General features: G+C 40.2%; 1 protein-coding gene across 5 annotated transcripts in view; it reads right to left on the reverse strand.

The window, feature by feature from the left end:
• SMARCC1 (SWI/SNF related, matrix associated, actin dependent regulator of chromatin subfamily c member 1) overlaps positions 1–27,848 on the reverse strand; it is a 175,813-nt gene that overhangs the window by 42,806 nt on the left and 105,159 nt on the right. For 3 of the 5 annotated variants that reach the window (XM_045492723.1, XM_045492728.1, XM_045492726.1), the window contains 3 exons: positions 8,947–9,002; positions 4,981–5,095; positions 3,959–4,113 (listed from right to left, as the gene is read on the reverse strand). In XM_045492723.1, coding sequence (XP_045348679.1) covers positions 3,959–4,113; positions 4,981–5,095; positions 8,947–9,002 — 326 coding nt within the window. The remainder of the gene's footprint in view (positions 1–3,958; positions 4,114–4,980; positions 5,096–8,946; positions 9,003–27,848) is intronic. The other 2 variants (XM_045492724.1, XM_045492727.1) reach the window with 1 other exon arrangement.

The raw sequence follows: 27,848 nt of genomic DNA on the forward strand, positions 1-27,848 counted from the left end.
AGCCTGGAGCCTGTTTCCGATTCTGTGTCTCCCTCTCTCTCTGCCCCTCCCCCGTTCATGCTCTGTCTCTCTCTGTCCCAAAAATAAATAAACGTTGAAAATAAATAAATAAATAAATAAATAAATAAATAAATAAAAGAGATGAATGATACCACAAAGGTAACTTGGTTGTAACAGAGTTGAGGTGAACTTTACATAACAAAGCCTGAAGTCCAGCTGGTGGAACAGGAGTAGTTTTCTGTTTAGTCATATAAAGATGAAAGTGAATAGGTCTAACTATAGGCAAAATGATCCAATAGGTCAATTTTTCTTTTGGTTTTCTCTCTAGAATATCATCAAGTAAAAGGACATCGTTTCACTGATCAATGCATATAGTGTCAATCAATTTCAGCAAACACTTATCTGGTAAAGCCTTACGACTACAACGTACAATGAAAAACTTTCCTATCTCAAAAAAGAATTTCAGGCAAAGGGGAGCAAGTAAGAGGTATCTCTGAGAGGTGAGAAAGAATCTTCCTGTTACCCCAGAACTAATATCTAGTTACCATGAAGACAAACCTACTTTAGCCATTTCAAGATATATAGGAATGGGGTGGTGACAGAATAAATCTAAAGAAAATGTCTGTAAGTCTTACAAAAATGTGATCTCAGGCACCTGGGTGGCTCAGTCTGTTGAGCATCTGACTTTGGCTCAGGTCATGATCTCATAGTTGGTGAGTTCAAGACCCACATTAGGCTCACTGCTGTCAGCCTGTCAGTGCAGAGCCAGAGCCGGCTTCAAATCCTCTGTCCCCTTCTCTCTGCCCCTCCCCCACTTGCACTCTCTCAAAAATAAACAAACAGTAAAAAAAAAGAAAGAAAACGTGACCTATGCTATCTTGGAGGAATTGAGTCCTGCTGATGCTGAATAAGGAGAACATTCTAGTTTTTAAGGTTTCTAATTTATTCTAGCAATAGTTCTGAACTTTTCCTTCCAGCTAAAACTAAGCACCCAGATGGAAGGGATATAGAGCACCCAGCCGATGGTGTTCCTTCCCACACCCACACACCACTCTTCAGGTAGGTCAATTCACAGCTTGTCGGTAGATGCAATGAAGAAATGGATATGCTACCAAAGAGTCCCTCATATGGCAAGGCTGGGGAAAAGCCAGAATGCATGCCCACCGTCCCTATGTGTTTTGGAGCTAGATTCAGAACCTCTAATTACTACTCCATGTCAGTGTGACAAACAATTAAAATGTATCAAGGAAAAGTCTTAATAACAAAGCTGTTTATAGATACAGAAAAACAAAAAAAAAGAATAAGAGAAAACTTGGATTGGCTAGATCAGCTGTACTAATTACAGTAATTTAAGTGAATTCCTTACCCTTAATTCCCAAGTAGCACAAAGATGATTATGTGTGCTGTGAAATGCATCAGACCCAGCTGTTAAGTGGCACTGAACAGTTCATGCATGCCAAGTATGTGTCACACGCATGTGTATCACTCACAGATCTGTGGAAAACACAGCTGTCATGAGAATAAAGATCTCCTTTCCCAGTTATTAGAAACAAGATTGAGTGAGGATGATGGAGTGAAAATTCGGTGACCTGGAAGGAAAATGTTCTTTGGACTCTTCTAAACCTTGCACAGAATTTCTAAGGAGCAGAGCAATTGCTCCATAAAAGTTTCTCTGCAGTAAAGGAGTCCAACAGCTGTGGCAAGGTGGTCAGAAGTACACAGCACGCAAACTTTTGTGCCCAAAGTTGCACATGTTAACAGCTATGAGGCCATCATGTTTTTCATCAGCTATGAAAACGATTTATGGTCATCCACCATTTTAGTTCCTTCTCCAGCAACTTACAGTGAAGCTGACACAGTGGCAGAAGGAGGAGAAATAATGGGAGAGAGAGAGAGAGAGAAATATCTCTATGAGAGGGAAGAGGGTCCGAAAAGCTCAACTGGAGATCACACAGTGGGTTCTATCTGGGAGAACCACAAGGAACAGTTCTGGATGGACAGGCAAGAAAGGACGCTTGAGAACTGAGACGGGTCCTGATCATGAAAATCTTGTGAATTCTACACTAAAGAGTTTGAAATTTTAGCCTGAGAGAGATAGAGAGCTTATTTAAGAAAGTATCATGTTCCTATTTGTATTTTTAAAGATTCTTCAGAAAAGCAGTAAGTAGTCCATTGTATTAGAAGACAGGTTAGCAACCATTCTTGGGGGGCGGGCGGGGGCAGGGGGAGGACGGTAGCCAAAAGGGAGTATGAGGAAGCTTCTGAAAGGCTAGGAATATTATGCTGCTTGAAGTGGGTGCTGTGTGTGAGCCCACAGGTGGGCTCCACCTGTGAATAATTCACTAGGTGTAGACATATATATCTACTGATACAAATGTAAATTATCAATAGAAAATTTCAAAAATAAAAAAGATTACTTTGCTAAAGACAGAGAATGGGCTGGAGGAGATAGGCAGAGGATGAGGGATGCCGGCCTAAGGGAAAAGTGAAGGGCCTGGGCATTACCAGAGGCACTAATGCACCAGGAAGATTTGGTGGCTGAATACCTATGGAAAGTGAAAGAATGAGGAGAGACCAAGATGACCTGAGGCTGCAACTCTGAAGACTGGTGGATGGCTGTGTTGTCTCCTGATAAATGTCACAAAGGACAGAGGCCCTCCTGGCCTCCAGCTCACTTATGAAATAATCCCAAGACCATCCTTAAGGTCTCTAAGATCCCTGGTAGCAGTCTGAACGAGAACTTAGCTCTGAGGCAATGAGGTGCCAAAGGGTCCAGCCTGACAGGAGAAACAGAGAATCAAAAAACTGCTTCCAGTGAAGCAGCAAAACCAAATGAACAGGAAACAGCTGTCAAATTGGCATCCAGAGAAGTACTCACTCATCCCAAGAGACAGAGAACGGTAGAGGAGAGAGAATACCTAATACTGCAACTAAACCACCATGAAGATCGGGAGGCATCTGTGGAAGAGACTGGGAAGTAGGAACACACAGGATCTCCAGCTCTTGTAAGAGTCAGCTTCAGCTGGGGCTACTGTCTGGACTGACTGTGCCCTGTAAACACCCTCCTCCTCACTGTCCACACCTAGGCCTGATGTGTGGGAACTCAAAACAATGGTCTTGTGGTTTAAACTGGGTCACCTGTGGGTCTGTTATTAAATCATGCACCACAGATTAAGCACTTGGAGAAGTCGTCTGCAGCAGCTGAACAGTCTATAGGTACTAAAGGCCATGAAAGAATATCTTTACCAATGGATTAAGAACAGCTCAAGATAAAGAGATTAGGTATGTTCCAGTAAACGCTCCTCAAAACGTGGGAACCTATAATGGAAGGAAGCTACTTCAGAGGGTAGGATGGAGAAGGGGTGAAAAGGTTTTTCAAAACTTCACATATTCATGCTTGGAATGTTTTAAAATGCGAAAGCAACACAAAGTGGGAAAAATAACATTCTCCTTTTTTCTTAAATATGCTGTGAAGCCAATACTAGGTTATAAATAGAGAAAACCACCCCCAGAAAAGCTGGCAAATTCAAGAAGAAAAAGTTATTTTAGATCCCCCTCTTTCCTTTCAGTCTGTAAGAGCAGGGTGAAGTATTTATACAAGGAAACAGATTTTTGTCTTAAAAATCACAAATATTTCAATCGAACAGAAATTGGAACAGTAGTCTAAGACAAGTTCTGCAGGCAAATGTGAGGGACTTTAAGTTCGGCTACATCTCTGCGGTCTCCATGAGCTGAGTGGGGTGGTATAAGCAAGGCCTGGAAGGCAGCCCCCCTCCAGGACCAGATCTGCGACTCGCCCCCACCCCTCCTGCCTGCACAATTCTTAACCTAGAAATGCCGGTCAAGCAGTCATCTCGTGTTGGGTGCAAGGCTCATTATACTAAACATTCTCAATAACTGACAACAATGCAACCATTCATGGCTGGCAAGAGCCTGGAAAGGGCTGTCAGTGGCAAACCTTGGCTTTGGTTGCAGCTGAAGCAAGAGCAGCTGCTGCGGCCGTGGCCACATTTCCTTCGGAAATTTCATGTTCTACTTTCTTCTTCCCGAGATCACTTTCTCTTTCTTTACAAGTATCAGTGAGTTCCTTGTTCTCTTCAGTTTCCTTTTCTTCTGAAAAAAATCAGAAAGCCTTATTACCAGTGTGCCCCATCTCAATAAGCCAGCTTACTTCTCACCTCCGCCACATGACAAACTAGGACTGAGGTTACAAAGAGATCTCAGTGCCTTCTTCTTTGTAAGACTTTTGCAGAGCCATTCCATGCATGTAAGGGAGCCTCCATCTGAGATGGATTTTCTAAATAGTATGCTTTGTCTTTCCTTCATTTCTCTAAGCTCTCTGTGTAGTTCCCTAGGATATAAAGGGAACTAAGCCCTGCCGTAAGACCAAAAAGATCAGTCAATGAAAGGCTCTGAGAAACCCTAGTGTCTGGAGGAAATGAGAACAAAGCACTTCCGCAAGCCTTCTGAGACAGGCACGATGGATCCGCCAGCCACTGACCGTGACTTCTGTCACAATGAGCAACTTGTTTATCTACATATTACTGAAAACAAGGTAGCCATTGGTATTAGCACTGGTGCCTAGGAGCCAAATAAAACTCAAACTCGAACACTTGTTTATTGTTACATTAAGAAACAAACCCAGGGCTCAGTCAGTTAAGCGTCCGTCTTGGTTGTGGCTCAGGTCATGATCTCACGGTTGTGGAATCAAGCCCCATGATGGGCTCTGCGCTGACAGTGTGGAGCATGCTTGGGATTCTCATTCTCATTCTCTCTCTCTCTCTCTCTCTCCCTCCCTCCCTCTCTGCCCCTCCCCTGCTTACACTCTCTTTCCCTCTCTCAAAATAAATAAATAAACTTAAAAAAAAAAAAAAAAGAAACCTAATGAGTGAGGAAAATTTCTATACAATTAAACTACTCACAGTTCTCCAGGGCTTGTCAGTTTTACATAATAAAGTCTAAAGAGTTTCCTCAAATTACCTGATTTGGTATCCTCACTAACTTCACTGTCCTGCTCCTTCTCACTATGTTTTTCATTTTCTCCATCTTGTGCTTTATCACCTTCATCTGTTTCGTTTTCCCCTTTGTTTTCTGCCTGAACGAGGAGGTATAAAAGAAGAGAACAGAGAGTGAGCAAAAAAACCCAGTCCTTCAACTAGTGATATTATCTAAGAGTAACAAAAGATTCCATTATTTTGGGCAGGGAGTGCACTAGGGCCTTGGAGGCCCAAGGGCCTTGGAGAGAAGAGCTAGAAATCAATACATTCAAAGAAACACCTTTCACTACCTCCACACCTGAGTGCTCACATGTTAATACGCCTCCACAACACACAGTCCCTGCACTCTCTGTGCCCTGTGCTATAAAGCCAGGGTCACAATGTCCAAAGGAATGGCATGGAAATTCATTTATGTTATTTACTGGTTAAATAGAGAAATACTTAATAAACAAATGAATTACTGATTACCTGTCCAAAAGAATCAAGAGCATTTAAAATGTACATTATCAACCGAGAAGATGGAATACTGCCAAAATTAAAAGCTGACAAAGCCTTTAATACAGTCATTTGCTAATGGTTTTTAGTAAGAGCCACAATAGGGCATCAGTGATTATGCTCTGGGGACTGAAAACTTCAATTCTTCTGGTTAGAATTTGGTTTCATTTACTGACTCTGAAATCCTTGTGACTTTGGACAAATCATGTAACATTGTCTATAAAATGAAGAGATCATCATTGACTTGATGAGACTGTTTAGGAACTAGATGAATTCACAAATGGAAAGTACAAAGCACAGTATGTTGAACAATGTAAGAATTATAATTAATTTTACTCTTATCCTCATCCTGTCCTTATCTATATACAACTTTAAAACAACACACATAATCAACACCTTAAATCGCATATTGTATATGTTCACTCAAATATTGAGTGAATGCTCATCAAGGCTTCTAATCTTATCTTTTTTAACTGAAGTATAGTTGACATAAAATGTTACATCAGGTTCAGATTTACAACACAGTTGACAATTCTACACATTACACAATGCTAACTATGATAAATCTACTTCCTGTCCATATATTATTACAGTACTGACTATATTCCCTATGCTGTACTTTTCAGCCCCGTGACTTATTTATAACTGAAACTTGTACCTTAATCCTCCTTTACTTATTTTGCCCATCCCACTAACCCCCCTTTCCCTTCTGTCAATCACCACCTTGTTTTCTGTATTTATGGGTCTATTTCTGATTTTTTGGTTTTGTTTTGTTTTTCAGATCCCATATAGAAGGTGTTTTTTTTTATTTTATTTTTTAAAATTTACATCCAAATTAGTTAGCATGTAGTGCAACAATGATTTCAGGAGTAGATTCCTTAGTGCCCCTTACCCATTTAGCCCATCCCCCCTCCCACAATCCCTCCAGTAACCCTCAGTTTGTTCTCCATATTTATGAGCCTCTTCTGTTTTGTCCCCCTCCCTGTTTTTATACTATTTTTGTTTCCCTTCCCTTATGTTCATCTGTTTTGTCTCTTAAAGTCCTCATGTGAGTGAAGTCATATGATTTTTGTCTTTCTCTGACTGATTTCACTTAGCATAATATCCTCCAGTTCCATCCACGTAGTTGCAAATGGCAAGATTTCATTCTTTTTGATTGCTGAGTAATACTCCATTGTATATATATATACCACATCTTCTTTATCCATTCGTTTATTGACAGACATTTGGGATCTTTCCATACTTTGGCTATTGGTGATAGTGCTGCTATAAACATGGGGGTGCATGTGTCCCTTCGAAACAGCACACCTATATCCCATGGATAAATGCCTAGTAATGTAACTGCTGGGTCGTAGGGTAGTTCTATTTTTAGTTTTTTGAGGAACCTCCATACTGTTTTCCAGAGTGGCTGCACCAGTTTGCATTCCCACCAGCAAGGCAAGAGATCCTCTCTCTCTCCACATCCTCGCCAACATCTGTTGTTGCCTGAGTTGTTAATGTTAGCCATTCTGACAAGTGTGAGGTGGTATCTCATTGTGGTTTTGATATGTATTTCCCTGATGATGAGTGATGTGGAGCATTTTTTCATGTGTCAGTTGGCCATCTGGATGTCTTCTTTGGAGAAGTGTCTATTCATGTCTTTTGCCCATTTATTCACTAGATTATTTGTTTCTTGGGTGTTGAGTTTGATAAGTTCTTTATAGATTTTGGATACTAACCCTTTATCTGATATGTCATTTGCAAATATCTTTTCCCATTCCATCAGGTGCCTTTTAGTTTTGCTGATTGTTTCCTTTGCTGTGCAGAAGCTTTTTATTTTGATGAGGTCCCAGGAGTTCATTTTGTTTCCCTTGCCTCTGGAGACGTGTTGAGTAAAAAGTTGCTGAGGCCAAGATCAAAGAGGTTTTTGCCTGCTTTCTCCTTGAGGATTTTGATGGCTTCCTGTCTTACATTTAAGTCTTTCATCCATTTTGAGTTTATTTTTACTTTTGTGTATCCTGTAAGAAAGTGGTCCAGGTTCATTCTTCTGCATGTTGCTGTCCAGTTTTCCCAGCACCACTTGCTGACAAGACTGTCTTTATTCCATTGGATATTCTTTCCTGCTTTGTCAAAGATTAGTTTGCCATACGTTTGTGGGTTCACTTCTGGGTTCTCTATTCTGTTCCATTGATCTGAGTGTCTGTTCTCGTGCCAGTAGCCCATATAGAAGTTAACGGTAGTTGTCTTTCTCTGACTTATTTCCTTATTCTAATACCCTCTAGGGTCTATCCATGTTGTCATGAATGGCAAGATTTCATTCATTTTTAAGGCTGAGTAATAATATTCCTGTGTGTGTGTGTGTGTGCGCGCGCGCACACACACGTGTGTGATACATACTTCTTCTTTATCCATTCATTTATCTGTGGACATTTATGTCGCTTCCATATCTTGGCTACTATAAATAACGTTGCAGTGAACATAAGGATGCACAGATCTTTTTGAATTAGCATTTTCGTTTTCTTTGGATAAATACCCAGTAGTGGAATTGCTGGATCATACGGTGGTTCTATTTTTAACTTTCTGAGGAAGCGCCACAGTTTTCCAGAGTGGCTGCACCAATTTACATTCCCATCAACAGTGCACGAGGGTTCATTTTCCCTACATCCTTTTTGATACTAGCTTTTCTGATTGGTGTGAGGTGGTATCTTGTTGTGGTTTTGATTCGCATTTCCCAGATGATGAGTGATACCGAGCATCTTTTCATGTGTCTGCTGGTCATCTGTATATGTTCTTTACAAAAATGTCTATTCAGGTCCTTTGTCCATTGTTAAATCATGTGCCCCTGATCTTGAAGAGGCTGTAAAGTCCTATACTGCCTCACTCACCTTGTGTTTATAGCCTCTCTGAGTCAGAGATCAAGTCACAAACACATGGGGCACTTTGTTGCCTTCTGCACATTAGCTTCAGTGTCTCCTCCATGCCAGTGGAATCTTCGATTCCCTCTCCTCTATTTCAATTTTTATAGTTCTACCTGCTCTTTAAAACCTACTTCAAATGTCGCCTTCTGATTAAGACTTTTCTAACTATTTTCCTGCTGGCCATTAAATCTCCTACAAAATTCCTTAGTATTCTATAGTTTTCTTCTGGCACAAATATAGGACCCAACCCTATAATTCAGTATCTGTAAAAACCACAATTTTGTATTCATTTCCCCAACTGTGCCTAAAAGGGATATAAAAGAAGAGGCTAGGGAGTGGATAAATCTTCCTCGAATGAATAAGTGAAAAATGTCCTATGTTATGCTTTGTGAAAATTATACCTTATACCAGCAAAATCCAAATGGCTGACAGAATCATCTGTAGATCCCTGAGAGGGATCAAAGACAAAAGACAAAATAAACCCAAACCGTTATGCTACGAAAGGCATGCTCTCTCTGTGTCTTTTCTGTTGTAGAAGAATTCAAACAGACTTTCACCTTTTCAGGCTGCTGAACATCGGTATCTGTTTCCATTTTTTCCTCCTCAGCCCCTTCTACGAACAAAAGAATAAGAACAAGTAACACAATATGGAAAAAAGGTAAAAGCTTTCACACAGCTGTATCTGAAATACAACTATGCGCAATAATGAGTCTCACAACTGTAAGGCTCACAGAAGTCCAGCATAAAACACAAACTTCATGATTGTATTAAAGTTCAAAAACAGATGAAAGTAATAGTGTTAGAAATCAGGACAGCAGTTAACCAAGGAAGGGGTGGGCAAGCAAAAGTGGGATAAAGGAGGGGCCTGAGGTGCTGGTAATGATTTGTTTCCTGATCCTGGGGCTCTTTACATGAATGTGTTTAATTTGTGAAAATGCATGGAGCTGTCCAATGAGGGCTTTTATTTTCTGTAGGTATAAAAATAAAACCCTCAAAAACATTTCAAGTAAAAAAGAGCAAAAAAAAAAAAAAAAAAAAGCCCCAAATAATTTATTTAACCAATGCTTAATGAGTGTGTGCATGTGTGTATCTTTTTAATTTATTTTTGAGACAGAGAGAGACAGAGCATGAACGGGAGAGGGAGAGAGAGTGACAGAGAATCTGAAACAGGCTCTAGGCCCTGAGCTGTCAGTGCAGAGCCTGATGTGGGGCTCGAACTTACGGACCGCGAGATCATGACCTGAGCTGAAGTCGGTCGCTTAACCGACTGAGCCACCCAGGCACCCCTGTATATCTCTTTTTTTCCTGTATTATCTTTTTTTATGTTTATTTATTTTGAGAGAAGACAGAGACAGCGTAAGTGGGGGAGGGGCAGAGAGAGAGGAGCCTAAGCAGGCTCTGAGCAGAGACTGACTCGGGGCTCAAACTCATGAAACTGTGAGATTAGGACCTGAGCCAAAACCAAGAGTCAGATGCTTAACCGACTGAGCCACCTGGGCGCCCTGTGAGTATATATTTTGAGTCAAGCACTGGAGAAATACTGCAGAGCTAGGTATTCACTGAGCATCCAGAGCATCACATACTGGCCAGAGAAGACACAAACCAACAAGTCTACCACATACATGCACGCATGAGACCCTGTGAGAAGCACAGAGGGCACAACCGTTTCAATCAGGAAAGGATAGATGGTTACGTGAGCATTTTCTAGGTGGACATGGTTGACAAGGTGGGTAATACAAATATAGAGAAGGACATTTCAAGGAAAGAGACTGAAAGACTCAAGGGTGCCAGGGAAATGTCGTTGGTGATGACTTTCAAGGGGAAGGCAGATAGGAAAAATCAGCAGGGAGATAATGCTGGTAAAAGTCTCATGAGGAAGAGCCCTTAATGTGGTACTAAGGGAGTCTTAACTATATCCTATAGGTAAGAAATTAATCAAGATTTCTAAAAAACAAAAACAGCATAATCAGAAATGTGCTGACAACTCAGAGCCTGGATCCTGTTTCCGGATTCTGTATGTCCTTCTTCTCCGCCCATTCCCAGCTCTCACTCAGTCTCTCTCTCAAAAATAAATGAACATTTAAAAAAAACCCCAAAACAAAAACAAATATTTTACATATGATGAGGGTTTGCTGTGGTTTTAAATAAAAACATCTAAATAACCTACAGCTTAAATCTTTATAGTATCCTCTTATAAATGATAAGACTAATAGTATTTATCATCAATGAGAGTATTCAAACATATTTAAACAAACATATTTAAAACTAACAGTGTCAAAGTTACTGAAAAGGAAAATCCCTCTTGCTCTAAGTCTTGCAGGTGGAACCAGACCTCACTTCCAGAATTCTGACTGACCAGGAGCTCCAGGGGATATGGTAGTTTGGGATGTCATGAATCTCACATAAGGTAGAAGATTACAACCTTCTAAAAAATGCCAAAAGGCTACAGTACCAGAAGTGAGACCAGAGTGTGGAAGAAGTGGGGCCAGGATCTATAACTTGGATCCTGTATCTGGGATCAAGTATTTGGAAAACTGGAGGGGAAGGGTCACACCCAGACATATTTGCTTGTAGTAGCTCACCGTCAGGAAGCTGAGCCCTGGACTAGCCAGCTCAAGGGCAGAGAAAAGAAGCCAGGATTCCTACACAGAGCCAGCCATAGGGTTGGCCAATGGGATCTCAAGCCAATGGCAACAACCCCTAGCTATGAGAAGCAACATCCTCTGCAGATAGTCTTTCCAATCCCAATTTTAGCCATTTAGAGCAAATGCCAAGAAAGGAAACAACCAAGACTGGGCAGAAATATTAATCAACAGTTTCAGCACTCAAGGACTGCCAATAGGAGATCTGAATCCCGAACCTTGGCACAGCCATGGATGCAACAGATAAGTAAAAGAGAGAATCGTAAAGATCTCTAACCAACAAAAAAATATTAGAGATATGCAGAGATATTTTAAAAAACCCTAAAGATCAAAAGTTTTTCTAAATGCTTTTATCCTTCAGTCCAGTTGTCTGCAGAGGCAAAAAAACAAAATGAAACAGGACACCTGGGTGGCTCAGTCAGTAGAGCGGGCAACTTTGGCTCAAGTCATGATTTCACGGTTCAAGAGTTCAAGCTCCACGTTGAGCTTGCTGCTGTCAGCACAGAACCCACTTCAGATTCTCCATCCCTCTCTCTCTGCCCATCCCCTGCTTGTGCTTGCAAAAATAAATAAAACATTAAAAACAAAATAAAACCAAAAAAATTTTTTTCTAGAAATGAAGTCAGAGAAAAACAGATTAAACTGGGTGAGAAGAAAATCACAAAACTATAAAACACATCTAAAGAAATGATCCACACAGAGACTACTGAGATGGGAAATATGAAAGCATGAAAGCTAAGCTAAACAAAATCAACACTGGCTTTCTTCCATAATATAGCCATCAAAAATAGAGCATTATTAGAAATAAAGGGTGACAATGTATGAGAAAAAGGTTTAATTCACTAGAAAATGATTAACTTTTTATACTGTTAAACCTAATAAAAGAGTGTCAAATGTGTAACACCAAAACTGATAGAATGGTAGGGCAGAAATGAAAATGTGCCTCACAATAGGGATTTGAACATACTTTCCTCAATTTCAAGCTCATGTGCAACGTTAAAAAATACTGATCACAAATTAAGTCAAAAAGCAAGTTTTAACAAATTTTGAAAAGTCAATGACACACAAGCCAAGGTTTCTCACCATAATACAATAAAACTAGAAGTTTAAAATATACACGTAATTTCTCTGTGCTTAGAAATAGAATTTTGGAAATCAGTAAATATAGCACGAAAAGGGAAATGTAAAGTCTTCTTAAACTTACATTAGAAAAGAAAAACATGCTCAATGTTTACACATTGTGTTCTTGATAAGCAGGAAAATGGTAACAGAATATAGAAGGTACACAAACAACAAGAAAAAATCAAAGAAATATAAAGCAAAAATACAACAGAGATAAAACATACACAATAGAGAGAACCAATATACCCCAAACTTGGTTCTTTGAAATAATAAAGGCAATAAATCAGTGTGACACATCGGGAAAAGAGAAAGAAGTCACAAAATAATTGTATTAGGACTGGAAGAAAGGTCCTAACTATTAATAAGTCAAAATGGAAGTGACAAAGTACTACGAAAACTTTAATGCCGAATAGAAAAATTAGATTAAATGAAGAAATTACTGGGGCACCTGGGTGGCTCTGTCAGTTAAGCGTCCAACTCTTGGTTTCAGCTCAGGTCATGATCTAACGGTTTTGTGAGTTCAAGCCCCACATCAAGCTCTGTGCTAACAGTGAGGAGCCTATCTGGAATTCTGTCTCCCTCTCTGCCCCTCCCCACTCGTGCTGGCGCACGCGCGCTCTCTCTCTCTCTCTCAAAACAAACAAATGAATGAATGAATGGACAAATTATTAGAAAGTATTTTACCAAACAGATTCAAGAAGAAAATAGAAGTCCTGAGGAGTCCCATAAAAAACAAAAAACAAAAACAAAAAAAACCTGGAATAATTAAAAAATTTAAACCAAACCACCACAGGTCCAGATGTTTTTACTGGGGGAATTCTACCAAACTTTTAGGGAAGGGAGGATTATAATGTTACTTAAACTCTTCTGGAGAAAAGAAGAGAGAATACGCCTCCCCATTCTCTGAGGCTAGTATAACCTTGATTCACAAATCAGATACAGACAACAAATAATGAATATTAGAGGCCACTAGGCTAAATCTCATTCATAATCACAATGAAAATCTCCTAAGCAAAAAATCTGAAAACAGAACATGGCAGTGTATAAAAAAGGCAACACATTATGACAAAATAATAGGATAGTACCGGAAAAGTAATTTAAAATTTATAAATCTGTAAGTTTATAGACTTATTTGATCACACCCATTAAGTGTCTGATAAAACTCAGTATCTTTCATGACAAGCTCTTGGAAAACCAGGGATACAAAAGAAGTTCCTGAGCCCTCAAAACTGTTATCGATAATCCTAAAACGAATGTCAAAGTTCCTGGAGAGATGCATACAGTATTTCCTTTGAAATCAAGAGTAGGACATGGGTAACAGTATTACTATTTCCCTTCAATACTGCCATGGAAGTTGCAGCCCAAAGTGTCATTTAAGAAAAAGAAGAAAAGTAGTTATGATTGCAGAGAATAAAACTGTATACCTGAAAAAATCTGCAGAAAAGTTACTAGAAATAATCACAGGGTTTAGCAAGGTGGTTAGCTATAAAATTAACATACAAAATCAACCACATTTCATATGTTAAAAATCAATTCCAGGTAAAGACACATGAAAAAACAAAAGCTAAATGGTATCTTAAAAGTGGTAATCATAAAATAAAGGACTAACTTCAGTCAATTAAAATTAAAGATTTCTTTTCATTAAAAGATGCCAAAAGGAAAGAACATGTAACCGAATGGTAGAAAACACATGCAGTACAGCAACTAGATCAACAGTTCAGATATCTAAAGGAAATCATAAAAACTATTAAAAAGTGACCAAATAACAAAAATAGCTGTGTTACAGAATGATATATGTATGCCCAGTAAATAGAAGATACTCAGATCAGTTATACAGAGATGTGTAATTTGAAACCACTATGGACTTCCAGCCTCCAGAACAGAGACATAAATGTTGTTTATAAGGCAAATAAATAAATAAATAAATAAAACCACAATGGAATGTCACTTTATACCTACTATTATCAGCAGAGATTAACACTAGAAGTGTATGATCAAGTGTTACTGGATAAAGTGTCAAGTGATACACTTGCTTTGGGGAAAAAACCCAGAATTTCCTAAAACCCTGTAACTCACAGATTGATCCACAACAAAACAAGTTACACAAGAATAATCAAGGTTCAATGTTCAAAATATTCAATGCACTAATGTTCCTTTATCAAAAAATTTGCCTTATGAAAAAGCGATACCCGAATTAAACGGAGGGCTGAGTGACTCCAACTCCTTGTCTCAGTTGTGGCAAATAGTCCACCAAGCACACGTCAAGGAGCAGTGGTGCCCTGTGGGGCACGTACAAGGTTGGACACGTGTCTGAGAACAAACAGGAACAAACCAAACTGCCCACCAGTAATAGAAGAATGGATGATTAAACAGGGCTGTAATCACACAACAAAATATTTTACAGCAGTGGAAATAAATGAACTGTGCCTATGTGGATAATGTAACTACATGGATATGCACTGAAAACATAATAGTAAAACAAAGTCTCAGAAGTCTAAATAAACCATGTTTTATAAAGCTGAAAAACAAACAAAATTACACCTAACATGTTAAGCGCATCTTTAATCTTTTTTTTTTTTTTTTTTTTTTTTGGCAGTGAGGGGCAAGAGAGCGAGAGACAGGGAGAGAAAATCTTAAGCAGGCTCCACATCCAGGACGGAGCCCGACAGGGGCTCAATCTCACAACTGTTAGTTCATGAACTGAGTTAAAATCAAGAATCAGACACTTGACCGACTGAGCCACCCAGGCGCCCCAAGAACATCTTTTCTTTGTGATACAAGTCACTTACAAAGTAGTAGAACAAGATTCAAAATTTAGGATTCTTAGTGCTGGCGGCAGGAAGGTGAGAAGATAAGGGAGAAAGAGATGAAAATTACTGCGAATGCTCTAGTTCTTAGTTCAGATGAAATATGTAACACTCATTAAGACACATTCAAATATTAACAATGAAGAGATGTGAACAAAAACCAAACACAGGTGGGGTTAACAAAAACACAACAAAACCCTAACTTCCTAAGTTACTATTAATTGAATGTGCAGTGGGCCACCTTTGCTTAGTCAGCTTAATTACAGACTGGGTATTATGTGGGAGAAATGCAGTATTTTTCAAAAAAGATAATCTGCTTTTAAATAACTACCCACAACCTACAGCTCCAGATTCTAAAAGATTACACACTCCCCGTGTCTACTGTAAGGCAAGTCCAACTTGGTATTAACTCTTTTAATTAGCTAGGAGTCCAAGATGAACAGTTACATAATATTAATATTTATTCACATAATGGTGGTACAGTTAAAGATACCTTCTCTAAGGGGAGAAACCTGAAGACAAGCACTCAGACCTTTAACAAGACATCTATTAAGAGTTAATTATGAGTTGTGTATTCCTCAAGATGCTATGTGGAGGAGTATGTAAAGTGGTTTCTATCCTACAAAACATTTTTTCAAGCTGCTTTCAGACATCTTGGAAAAAGAAACGCAAAACAACAGCTTCTCTTTGGTCTGAATTCTGGTTGGAACTGTAAATGCTTAAGAGGCTGCAGTCCCTCACATATGCCATGTCATCCTGTTGATGTCTACAAACTAGATGGTTGGAAATCTTTCCCTACAAATGTGTGGTATGACCCATGTCTGCAAAGATAAATGAAGAGGAATGAATAAATGAATAAATGAATAAAATAAAAATCCCAACTTAAGCAAGAAGACACCTAACATACACCAGTGGACCATGCGCCCAACATAAAAAGGAGGAAAAAATAAAAACTCCTTTGACTTGTAACTGAGCTATGAGGGGAATGCCCGGTCCGCTAAGGGAAAATAACATCATAGCTCACAATCAGACCTTATGCTAGACCAAGGGCTCTGTAAAAAGCAGACAGACAGTAACTATGCTCAGATTTGCAGGCGGTGTAAGTCTTAGCTGCAACTATTCACTTCTGCCACAGGAGCACAAAGTCAGCCATGAAAGCAGCCTGAAGATGAATGAGCATGGTTGTGTTTCAATAAAACTTTACAGACACTGAAATGTGCATGTCATATAGTTAGTACGTGTCAAGAAATAACATTCTTTTCATTTTTTCCAATCATTTAAAAATGTAAATACTACTCTTATTTCTTCTGGGCTAAATAAAAACAGGTGGCAACCTGGATTTGGCCCAAGAACCAAAATTTCCTAGCCCCTGCTCCAGAAGAAGAGGGTGAGTTCTGGATCCAGACTGTCTCGGTTTGAATCCTGTCTCTGAATTTACTAGCTGAAACGACCTTGGTCAAGCTACTTAGCTGACAAATGCCTCATTCTGTTTATCTACAAAAGAATAATAATAGTTCATAGTGCTAACGATTAAATTATTTCATGCAAAATGCTAATAACTGGCTCATAGTAAGTACTCAACAATATTAATATTATTAATAAATACAGTAGGCTGGACCCCAGACTTATCTATTAGCATAAGCCCTTGCAGTGGCCTTTGGCACCGCCTCAGTGACAATAACAGAGGGCTGTCATTCTGCCCTGAATTTCCAAAGGTCCTTCCCAATCTGGCATGTCATCTGTGACTTCTGGTTCCTGTGACTTTTTTTTTTGGTTGTTGGAAGCTGATTTTCTTTTTTCAAAATTTTATTTAAACTCTAGTTATTTAATATATAGTGTAATACTGGTTTCAGAAGAATTCAGTGATTCATCATATATAACACCCAGTGCTCATCTTAACAAGTGCCCTCCTTAATACCCATCACTCATTTAACCCATCCCCCACCGACCTCCCTCATCAATCCTCAGTTTGTTCTCTATCATTAAGAGTCTCTTATGGTTTGCTTCCTTTTTTTTTCTTTTTTCTTTTTCTTTTTTTTTTTTTTTTGAGAGAAAGAGGGCACAAGTGAGGGGCAGAGAGAGAGAGAGAGAAGCGGTGCTCACCCAGGGCTCGTGTTTTTACCTGAAGCGGGGCTCGTGCTCACCTGATGCGGGTCTCAAGCTCACCGGAAGCAGGGCTTGAGCTCACCCAGTATGGGACTTGAACTCACAATCTGTGAGATCATGACCTGAGCCAAAGTCAGATGCTTAACAACTGAGCCACCGAGGCACCTCCTCTTTTTTTTTAAGTTTATTATTTTGAGAGAGAGTGCGATCAGCGTGGGGGCAGAGAGAGAGAGAACATCCCAAGCTGACTCCTCATTGTCAGCGTGGAGCCCAATGTGGGGCCCCAACTCACAAGCCTCAAGATCATGACCTGAGCAGAAATCAAGAGTCAGACGCTTAACAAACTGAGCCACCCAGGTGCCCCCCACCCAACTCTTTTTTCCCCTTTCCCATATGTTCATCTGTTTTGCTTCTTAAATTCCACATGAGTGAAATCATGGTATTTGTCTTTTTCTGACCTACTTATTTTGCTTAGTATAATACATTCCAGCTCCATCCACATCATTGCAAATGGCAGTATTTCGTGTATTTTGATGGCTGAGTAATATAGATATACACACATACACACACATCGTCTTTATCCATTCAACACCCGATGGGACACGGGCTCTTTCCATAGTTTGGGTATTGTTGATACCATAAACACTGGGATGCATGTACTCCTTCAAATCTATATTTGTATCCTTTGGGTAAATACCTAAGAGTGCAATTGCTGGATCATAGGGTAGTTCTTTTTTTTTTTTTTTTTAATTTTTTTTTTCAACGTTTATTTATTTTTGGGACAGAGAGAGACAGAGCATGAATGGGGGAGGGGCAGAGAGAGAGGGAGACACAGAATCAGAAACAGGCTCCAGGCTCTGAGCCATCAGCCCAGAGCCTGACGCGGGGCTTGAACTCCCGGACCGCGAGATCGTGACCTGGCTGAAGTCGGACGCTTAACCGACTGCGCCACCCAGGCGCCCCGGGTAGTTCTATATTTTAACATTTTGAGGAACCTCCATACTGTTTTCCAGAGTGGCTGCACCAGTCTGCATTCCCACCAACAGTGCAAAAGTGTTCTCCTTTCTCTGCATCTTCGCCAATACCTGTTGTTTCCTGTGTGGTCAATTTTAGCCATTCTGACAGGCATAAGGTGGTACCTCATCATGGTTTTGGTTTGTACTTCCCTGATGATGAGTCATGTTTAGCATCTTTTCATGTGTCCATTAGCCATCTGGATGTCTTCTTTGGAAAAATGCCCATTCATGTCTTCTGCCCATTTCTTAACTAGACTATTCCCCATGTGACTTCTGACTTTCCTGTAAAGGGTCAAGGAGTGTTACAGAAGCACATGCCCTTGTCCCATTCTTTTAAAATGTTACTAATGGGTCAGGGATAGCCGACCAATCTGACTTACCAGGGGTCAGCAAACTATAGTCCTCCTGCCTATTTTTGCAAATACAATTTTATTAGAACACAGCCACACTCCTTTGTTTAAATATGGTCTATGGTTGCTTTTGCACTACAAAGGCAGATCTGAGTAGTTATGACAGAGGCCGGTATGCAAAAGCCTGAAATTTTTATCATGTGGGCCTTTATAGAAATGTCTGCTGACCCGTGACAGAAAAATTCATGCTGTGATAGTTCTGCCTATGAATGAAGATACTCAGGAGAGGTCTACTCTCAAATTCTCAGTTTTCAATGTTGGGAATTGAGGGACAGTGGCAAATAGGGGATGTGACCAGAACCCATGAAAATGCCTACCAAGGTGGTCATATTCTAGGGTGGACCCGTTCATCCTTGACTCATGGTTTTCATATCCTTTTACAATCCCCTTCCCGTGAGTGTGAGGCAAATGTGATGGGATGTTCATTTATATAAGATCCTGTCTTTTTACTACACTCACTCTAGACTCTCCTTGCCAGCTTGATGCAGCAAGCTGCCACACTGGGGAAGCCTACATGGTGAACAACAGCGGGTGGCCTCTAGTAGGTTAGGGCAGCTTCCAGCTGACAGCCAGCAAGAAACTGGAACCTTCAGCCCCACACCCGGAAGTAAATTGATTCTGACAACAGGAGTGAACATGGAGGCGGATTCTTCAGTAGTCAAGCCTCCAGATGAGAACACAGACCAGTCACCACCCTGAGTGCAGCCTTGTGATATCCTCAGCAGAGGACCCAGTAAGGCTGTGGCACAGACTCACGGAAGCAAGGAGATAAATATATCTTGTTTTAAGCCACTAACTTTATGGTAATTTATTATGCAGCAATGGATAACTATACACCTACTGAACTTCTGAATGAACCTCAACCAAAGATGAGAGGTAAATTAGCTGGCATCCGTGACAGCAGTATCTTCAGACACTAGGAACAGGAAATGGTACTGCCAGTCTGGTTCCACTCTATCCCTTGCCCTGTCTCCCACAGATGCAGCACTGATACCACAACTGGCTCCGGTCCTCTGCCTCCACGTTTGCTCTGTGCCCCCAAACATGCTTTAGCTTGAGGGGTATGTGTTGCTCTCATCCTTAGAGAGCTGAGCTTCTGTCTCCTCCCATCACCAAGCCAGAATGCTGTCCTTCACGGGCACCATATCTTTTTCCTAGCTTCTACAATCAAGTGCTTCCTGCTCTAGTGAGGATAATACTGCCAGCAAAACCAGAATGAGGAGATCTAGAAACCATCTCCTAAAGAGTTGAAAGAACTGGGAAAGTTAGTGTGGAGGACAGAACAAAATGCTTGCAAAAGTAATAAATAACGATGATTTGGTGGGAACTCTTCTATTTCCTGCACGTCATCTGTAAATTGTCAGCAGGTAATTTCTAAAATAGACTGAATCCGGGGCGCCTGGGTGGCTCAGTCGGTTGAGCGTCTGACCGGCTCAGGTCACGATCTCGCAGTTCGTGAGTTCGAGCCCCACGTCGGGCTCTGTGCTGACAGCTCGGAGCCTGGAGCCTGCTTCAGATTCTGTGTCTCCCTCTCTCTGCCCCTTTCCCGCTCATGCTCTGTCTCTCTTTCTCAAAAATGAATAAACGTTAAAAAAAAAAATTAAAATAGACTGAATCCTGTTATTTCTCTTCCCTGGGGACTTTTCAATTTCCATGAGGTAAAAGCCCTTCAAAATCAGCCCCCTCCCCCCCACATCTATACAGCTGCACCTGGTCACAGTACCTGCTCCCCACAGACTTCTTGGCATTATTTCCAGAATATGCCACACATGTTCATCCTTTTTTTCCTTTTTCATTATTGTTTAAAAGGTTACCTCCTCTGTGAAGCCTTCCCTAACTGACCCAATCAGAACTTGTGTTTCTTCCACATGCGCCTCTTTCTATAACTGTATTCGTTTCTTTCCTTCCTTCTTACCTACCTTACCCACCTACTTACAATGTCTCCCCACCCTAACAGAATATCCTTCAAGGACAAGTGTTTAATTCAGTGATTCATAAAGTGTGGGCCAGGTACCAAACCCCCTCCCCTGGTCATGGAAATGTCCCCAAGGTCAAAACTATTTTTATAACAACACAAAGATTGTTATTTCCCTTTTCACTCTCATCTCCCGCAAATGTGGAGTGTGGCTTCCCAGAGGCTGCATGACACATGATGATGTCAGCTACAGCAGACGTGCACCTGTGTATTGTTCTGGTTTAAAAGTTTCTGTTTTGGGGCGCCTGGGTGGCGCAGTCGGTTAAGCGTCCGACTTCAGCCAGGTCACGATCTCGCGGTCCATGAGTTCGAGCCCCGTGTCAGGCTCTGGGCTGATGGCTCAGAGCCTGGAGCCTGTTTCCGATTCTGTGTCTCCCTCTCTCTCTGCCCCTCCCCCGTTCATGCTCTGTCTCTCTCTGTCCCAAAAATAAATAAACGTTGAAAAAAAAAAAAAAAAAGTTTCTGTTTTAACTTCTGATACAGTAAATATCAACAGATAGAATTCAAATAAATTAACACATTTTGGGTTCCTCATTATTTCTAAAGAATATAAAGAAGTCCTGAGACCAAAAGAGCTTGAGAACTGCTAGTCCTATAGATTTTGTCTTCTCAGGGAAGAACAAAATAAGGCCCATGGTGGGAACTCACTCAACCCTTCTGGAATCTGATCGTGTCATTCTCTGCATTAAAGTTCAAGCATTCCGGGGCGCCTGGGTGGCGCAGTCGGTTAAGCGTCCGACTTCAGCCAGGTCACGATCTCGCGGTCCGGGAGTTCGAGCCCCGCGTCAGGCTCTGGGCGGATGGCTCAGAGCCTGGAGCCTGTTTCCGATTCTGTGTCTCCCTCTCTCTGCCCCTCCCCTGTTCATGCTCTGTCTCTCACTGTCCCAAAAATGAATGAACGTTGAAAAAAAAAATTTTTTTTAAGTTCAAGCATTCCATAGAGCTGCCAATATACAGTCCAAGCTTGCATCACCCTGTCACTCTCTGTGACTTTGCTCCAATCTAGCTGCACATCTGATCTCTCCATGTCCTTATTTGAACTCTGGGTTGAGGCTAACCTGGTTTACACGTCCCACCCTCTGTACAACCTTCTGTTACCATCTTTGTGCCTTTGCTCACATTGTTCTACAGAACCGAATACTTGCTCCAATATGGCTCAGTGACCTCCTAAATCTCTTTTTCAGCGTTCAGCTCAAATCCCTTCTTTGTAAAGTCTTCCCCAGTCTAAACTTACATGTCTCTTTGTGCTAACTCTTACAGCACCTCCCAAGTCCAGTCCCCCTTGAACAATTAATACTATGTATGCTTCATTACATTCCCAATCCTCCCAACACAGAATGATTTTTTCCACATATGTGTAGCTCATCACAAAAAAACAGTCCCAATTAATAGAGGATCTACTTATATCTTATATAGTAGCCCACAGCAAGAGATCTCTAACAAGTAACCAAAAAGCCTAACTTGATAAAGTCCCCAAAAAGCATTACATAATTGTACTACATAATGGAAGCCAATTTCTCCCTAAAAATATGTATCCTACCATTTAGTAAATATGGGTCATTAGACAAGTCACTTAAATTCTAGCCAGTATGAGCTAGTCCCTAGATGTTAAGTGTCCTATTATGAGCTCCTCAGAAGTTTGACTCTATCCTTCACTGCCTCTTGAAATAGGTCTGAAAGAGCCCTTCAAATAGAACCTTGACAGAGAGAAGAGAGAAGCCACTCCACATGATGGAAGTCTGATGATCAAATACTGTTCTACTGTTTTCTTAGGTTCACTAGCCTCGCATGTTTCACACATGGTGTTTTAGAAGTGCCTGATTTGTAAAATGGTATGAAGTCCTCACAGTGAGAAGAATGAGGCTATTTATAAGCGATGAATAGTATCTCAGGCAAGAACTGTAACAGTCACTTCTGGGCTTTCAGTTCCGAGAAAGTGACCCTTTCAATATTATCACTTTCAAGATGTTCTTCTTAATCTCCTGATGGGTTAGAGACTAGTTTTTATCCTTCGTGAAAACCAGAAGTGATTAATTGGGTTCCTCCACACAGAACTGTGACAAATGGCTCAAGATGCATTCTTTGGAGTCCTGTATTCCACAGGATGTCAAGGAACTTGGTGGACAATCCACTCAGTGACATAAAAGAATCTTCTCTGAATATTCTATTTGTGACTCGATATCCCTAGAGCATACATAGTCAACTGTAAGGAATAAAAATCATTTAACATAATCTTTCAAATTTCTCTAAGCCAGGATTAAGATACATAAATCAATTCACAGTAGCAAAGAATTAAATAAAGAAAACCAATACCTGAGATCATGAAATGGGAAGTTACCAAGGTTAAGTCTCTGACAGACCCTTGAACATGCATGTAAATTCCAACTCTCTGGGGGAAGGACTGACAACCAAAAAAGGGACTAAGATGCACTGCACTACGACAATCATACAGGAAAACGTCCTTATTCCTAGGAGATGATGCATGCTGAGTGATCTAGAGTGCAAAGAATCATGGTATCTATAACTTACTTTGAAATAGTTCACCAGAAACAATAAAATAAAAATCATTTAGACTGCTGGATAGATAAATATGGCAAAGTTGAACCTAACTAGTAGGCACATGAAATATCACTGTGCTACAATCACTATTTCAGTATTGTTTGGCTACAAGTAAACACATTATTAGAAAGGCTATTTTGTTTAGACCCCATGTTAATTAAAGGAAAATCTAATAAATGTGTTTAATAAAAGTTTTCTTAGGGGGCAACTGGGTGGCTCAGTTGATTAAATGTCCAACTCTTGATTTTAGCTCAGGTCATGATCTCACGGAGACTGAGCCCCAAGTCAAGTCTTGAGTTGAGCTCTGTGCTGATGGCTTGGGCCTGCTTGGGATTCTCATTCTCATTCATTCATATTCATTCATTCATTCATTCATTCATTCATTCCCTCTCTCTCTCTCTCTCTCTCTCACACACACACACACACACACACACACACACACACACACACAAAGATAAATAAACTTAAAAAAAAAAAAAAAAAGTTTTTGTGGTGCCTGGGTGGCTTACTCAGCTGAGCATCCGATTCTTGATCTCGGTTCAGGTCATGATCTTGCAGTTCAGTGGGTTAGAGCCCTGAATCGGGCTCTGCACTGATGGCACAGTCTGCTTGAAATTCTGTCTCTCCTCTCTGTCCCTCCCCCACTTGTGCACGCACACACTCTCTCTTAAAATAAGTAAACTTTAAAAAATAATAAAAATTAGGGGTGCCTGGGTGGCTCACTCGGTTGAGCAACTGACTTCAGCTCAGGTCATGATCTCATAGTTCATGAGTTCAAGCCCCATGTCGGGCTCTGCACTGACAGCTCAGAGCTTGGAGCCTGCTTCAGATTCTGTGTCTCCCTCTCTCTCAGAAATAAATAAACATAAAATAAAAAATTAAATACAGTAAAAAAAATCTTTGATTTTCAAATATATTACATAAGTTATTTAGAAAATAAATCAACTTAACTCCTAGATGTGTGGTATTCTCAGCCTAATAGAATGAGTTTTAAAAATACAGGTCAGACTCATGCTCTTCTGCTCGAACCTCCTCCCCCCATTGGCTCCACCCTACCTAGAGTAAAAACTAAAATGTTACAGTGGTCCACGAGGCCCTCATCATTTCCCATGACCTCCTCCTCAGTGCAATCCAGCTACTTGTCCATGATACCCCTTGCTATTCCTCAACTATGCCAGGCAGCTCCCATCTCCTATCTGTACACTGATTGCTCCCAATGCCTAGAGCACTCTGACCTTCCTTTGCCTCATTTACAGCTTCGTCCAAATGTCACTTTCTTGATAACATATTCCCTGACCTTTACTTGAAAATCGCAATTCCACACACTTCACAATTTATCTTCATACCCTGCTTTAATTTGTACCATACCACTTATCAACCAACAAACTGTTTCTACATATTTGTATTTAATTTACACAATCTATGTTTTATATACCATATATTTCATCTTCCACCTTGAAAAGATACAATCCTGGGGCACCTGAGTGGCTCAGTCAGTTAAGCTTCTGACTCTTTTTCGGCTCAGATCATGATCTTGAGGTTTGTGAGACAGAGCCCTGTAGCACAAGGAGTCTACTTGGGATTTGCTCTCTCTGCCCCCCTCCCCCACATGCACACTCTCTAAATAAATGAATAAACAAACAAACAAACAATTCTTGCAGTTGCAGGTGGGGATTTTGGTCTGCTTTGGTCAACAGTACCCTAGCATCTAAAACACAATGAAACAACACAATAACATAACACATTTACAGTCTTATTTATCCCTATGAGTTAAAAGAAAAAAAAAAAGCCTAGCTTAAGACGGACCTCCCATTCAAGAATGCTTATGCGATATAAGCTCATACACTGAATCACTCTGATGAAATTTTGCCGTGGGTTTCTTAGCACTTGATCTTGTAGAGATGAATCATCCAGCTGCTCTTCCTGGTACATGTGCCTGTCTCCTTATACAGCTCCTACAGGTTTATAAGAGGGTCTGGGTCTTTCCCCATTATATTTCTCATAGGATGTAAGGCAGGACAGTATGATGGAGCTATCAAGTCTTTAATGATCCTTGTTCAATGAATGAAAAATGCACAGACGCACCACATATGCTACTTCTGGCAGCATGCTACAATAAAAAGAAGGTGAGCTTTAGGATCAGAGATTTAGGTTCAAAATGTAGCTCCAATTCTCACAAGTCTATGTAACCTGCCAAAAACTTTCTTTCTTGGTTTTACAATAAAAACAATACCGCTTCCTCCAAAGAGTTATCCAGAAAAGAAACTCAAAGGATTAATCAGAAAATTCCTATATAATGTGTCACGGATATAGATACTCAGAAAGAAATGATGATTTTCAGCACCTTCTGAAAAATGTTTAAGAATTTTTCTTTTTTTTTTTTAATCTTAACTTCCTTTACCTTCCCCTATAACCCAGGGCAAATAAAACCTGATAATAATTTTAGGTAAATGCAAGAGGTCTCAAATATCAGTATTACTTTTTCTATTCCTAGAATGGTCTTTGACCAAACAAAAACAAAAGACCACACAAATTTAGAGACGTCAGAAGATACCGGTAAATGACTAGAGTGAAAGAGGACAGACAAGCCCCTCCTGATAAGCGAGCACTCGTTTCTTAAATGAAAATAAGAGGTGTTTCAGACCTTCATCTATTTTTACTTTCGTTTTACCAAACGCTCCCCCCAATACAAACTCTCAATGAAGTTAGATAGGTTAATGGGAGAAATCCAAGAGTTGTCCTGTATTTCATAAGAAAACTTATTTTTTCCTGTATATCATTTACCATTGTTAATACATACAAGTTAACACATGGGGAACATAGTAAAATAAATGTCACAATAAACAGTATGTGAACCTCCCACTCAAGTACATCATCTTGATAAGAAAAATCCTACACCATTCTATTTCAAATCAGCGTGCTATGTGATAAGGTGCTATTTTGTTATACCAAGTGTCAGTTTAAATGTAAATCTGAGGGGTGTCTGGGCGGCTCAGTCAGGTAAGTGTCCTGACTCTTGATCCTGGCTCAGGTCATGATATCACGGTTCACGAGATCAAGGCCCTGCATCGGGCTCTGTGCTGATAGCACAGAAGCTTCCTGGGATTCTCTCCCTCTGCCCCTTCCCTGCTTACGCTCTCTCTCCTTCTCAAAAAATGAATGAATGAATGAATGAATAAATAAATAAATATTTATGTAAAATTGATATAGGTAAAGCTTGGTATAATTCCTTCTGGAAACATGCTTGTAATCCAAAGCATTTGTGTATCAAAGCGAATTTCAAGAACCACTGGCTCATACAGAGAAAGACAGATACCATACGGTTTCACTCTTATGTGGATCCTGAGAAACTTAACAGAAACCCATGGGGGAAGGGAAGGGGAAAAAAAAGAGGTTAGAGTGGCAGAGAGCCAAAGCATAAGAGACTCTTAAAAACTGAGAACAAACTGAGGGTTGATGGGGGGTGGGAGGAAGGGGTGGGTGGGCGATGGGTATTGAGGGCACCTTTTGGGATGAGCACTGGGTGTTGTATGGAAACCAATTTGACAATAAACTTCATATATTGGGGAAAAAAAAAAAAAAGAACCACTGGCTCAATTGTAATTGTGTGATGTTCGGTGTCACATACTACTCATATTGCAAGATATCACTCATTTATCAAGTTACAATTTATTAGAAATGTTTGCTCGTGTTGTGGAGCACTCGCAGAATAAGTTACTTGCAATCCAAGGTTTTACTGTACTTTCTTTCCTCTATCTCCCCATTTGAAATGTGAATGAGAAGGAAAGGAGGTACACTGTTAACTTCACATAATTTTGTTGAGCCAAGTCCACAGCAAGAACCATTTGTTATCTCCTAATTTATTTTATTAGTCACAGCCCAATATAAATCACATTAACTATCATAGGTCAGTGTTAAGTTATAGAATTCTATTTACAGCACATCCCAAAACATTCATGTTACGCTGGTATTTTCTTTATGCCTTACTAAATGGTAAAAGGACTCAAATTCTGTTGCTGCAACTAGTTAAGTATCCACTGCAAATCAGAGAAGTTATCTGATAGGCTATTTCCAGACACTATGAATGAATTTTACTTTTCATGCCATTCAAAGAATCATCCCCTGTCGCCTCCAGTGCTACCTGCAGCAGTCTGATCCAAGCTTTGCACACTGTGAAAAGCATACATTCACTACTGGGTCAGACTGAGGTTACTAGATTTTGTTTTTGTCCTCTTAAATCCTGCTAAACTAGAAATAGCTAAGTTTGCAATCTGTTTTTTAACCACTAATTCTCTAGGGTATCACCTACCAAAATTTTAAAAACAGATTTACATGTAAAAACATGTCCCTCATTTTGCAGAGTACAGAAACTTCTTTGAATCAAATTAAGAAGGCTGTGCCAATCCTTTTCAATTCTATGACCACAGGGAACCAAAAGACCCTACAAAATGAACCCAAACCACAAAAAAGTCGAGGAAAGTGACACATTTCCCAGGCATTCAATAGGCTCAGGCTTCCCCTGCCTGAGCTGGGCACTGCCTGCTGGTGCAGAATCAATAAAAAGCAACAGAGATGTGGCTTGGCTTGCTGATTTGGGTATCTACCTAAGACAAAAATAAGTGAGCTTTCAAACTAAGAAATAGTGTACATACTCTGCTAAGAACAGGTCAATAATTTGCACTTAGGGTTAGAGTGAGAGGTTTTTGATAAATCTGGAAATCTGTTCCCAGACATTATCTACAAAATGTGACAGCAAGACTGACACTTTTAAGAAAGCAGAGGAACAACAGTGGAAGGACCTATGCAAACCCATGGAGACCAT

This window comes from Leopardus geoffroyi, chromosome A2, assembly GCF_018350155.1.
Source record: "Leopardus geoffroyi isolate Oge1 chromosome A2, O.geoffroyi_Oge1_pat1.0, whole genome shotgun sequence".
NCBI classification, from domain to species: Eukaryota; Metazoa; Chordata; class Mammalia; order Carnivora; family Felidae; genus Leopardus; species Leopardus geoffroyi.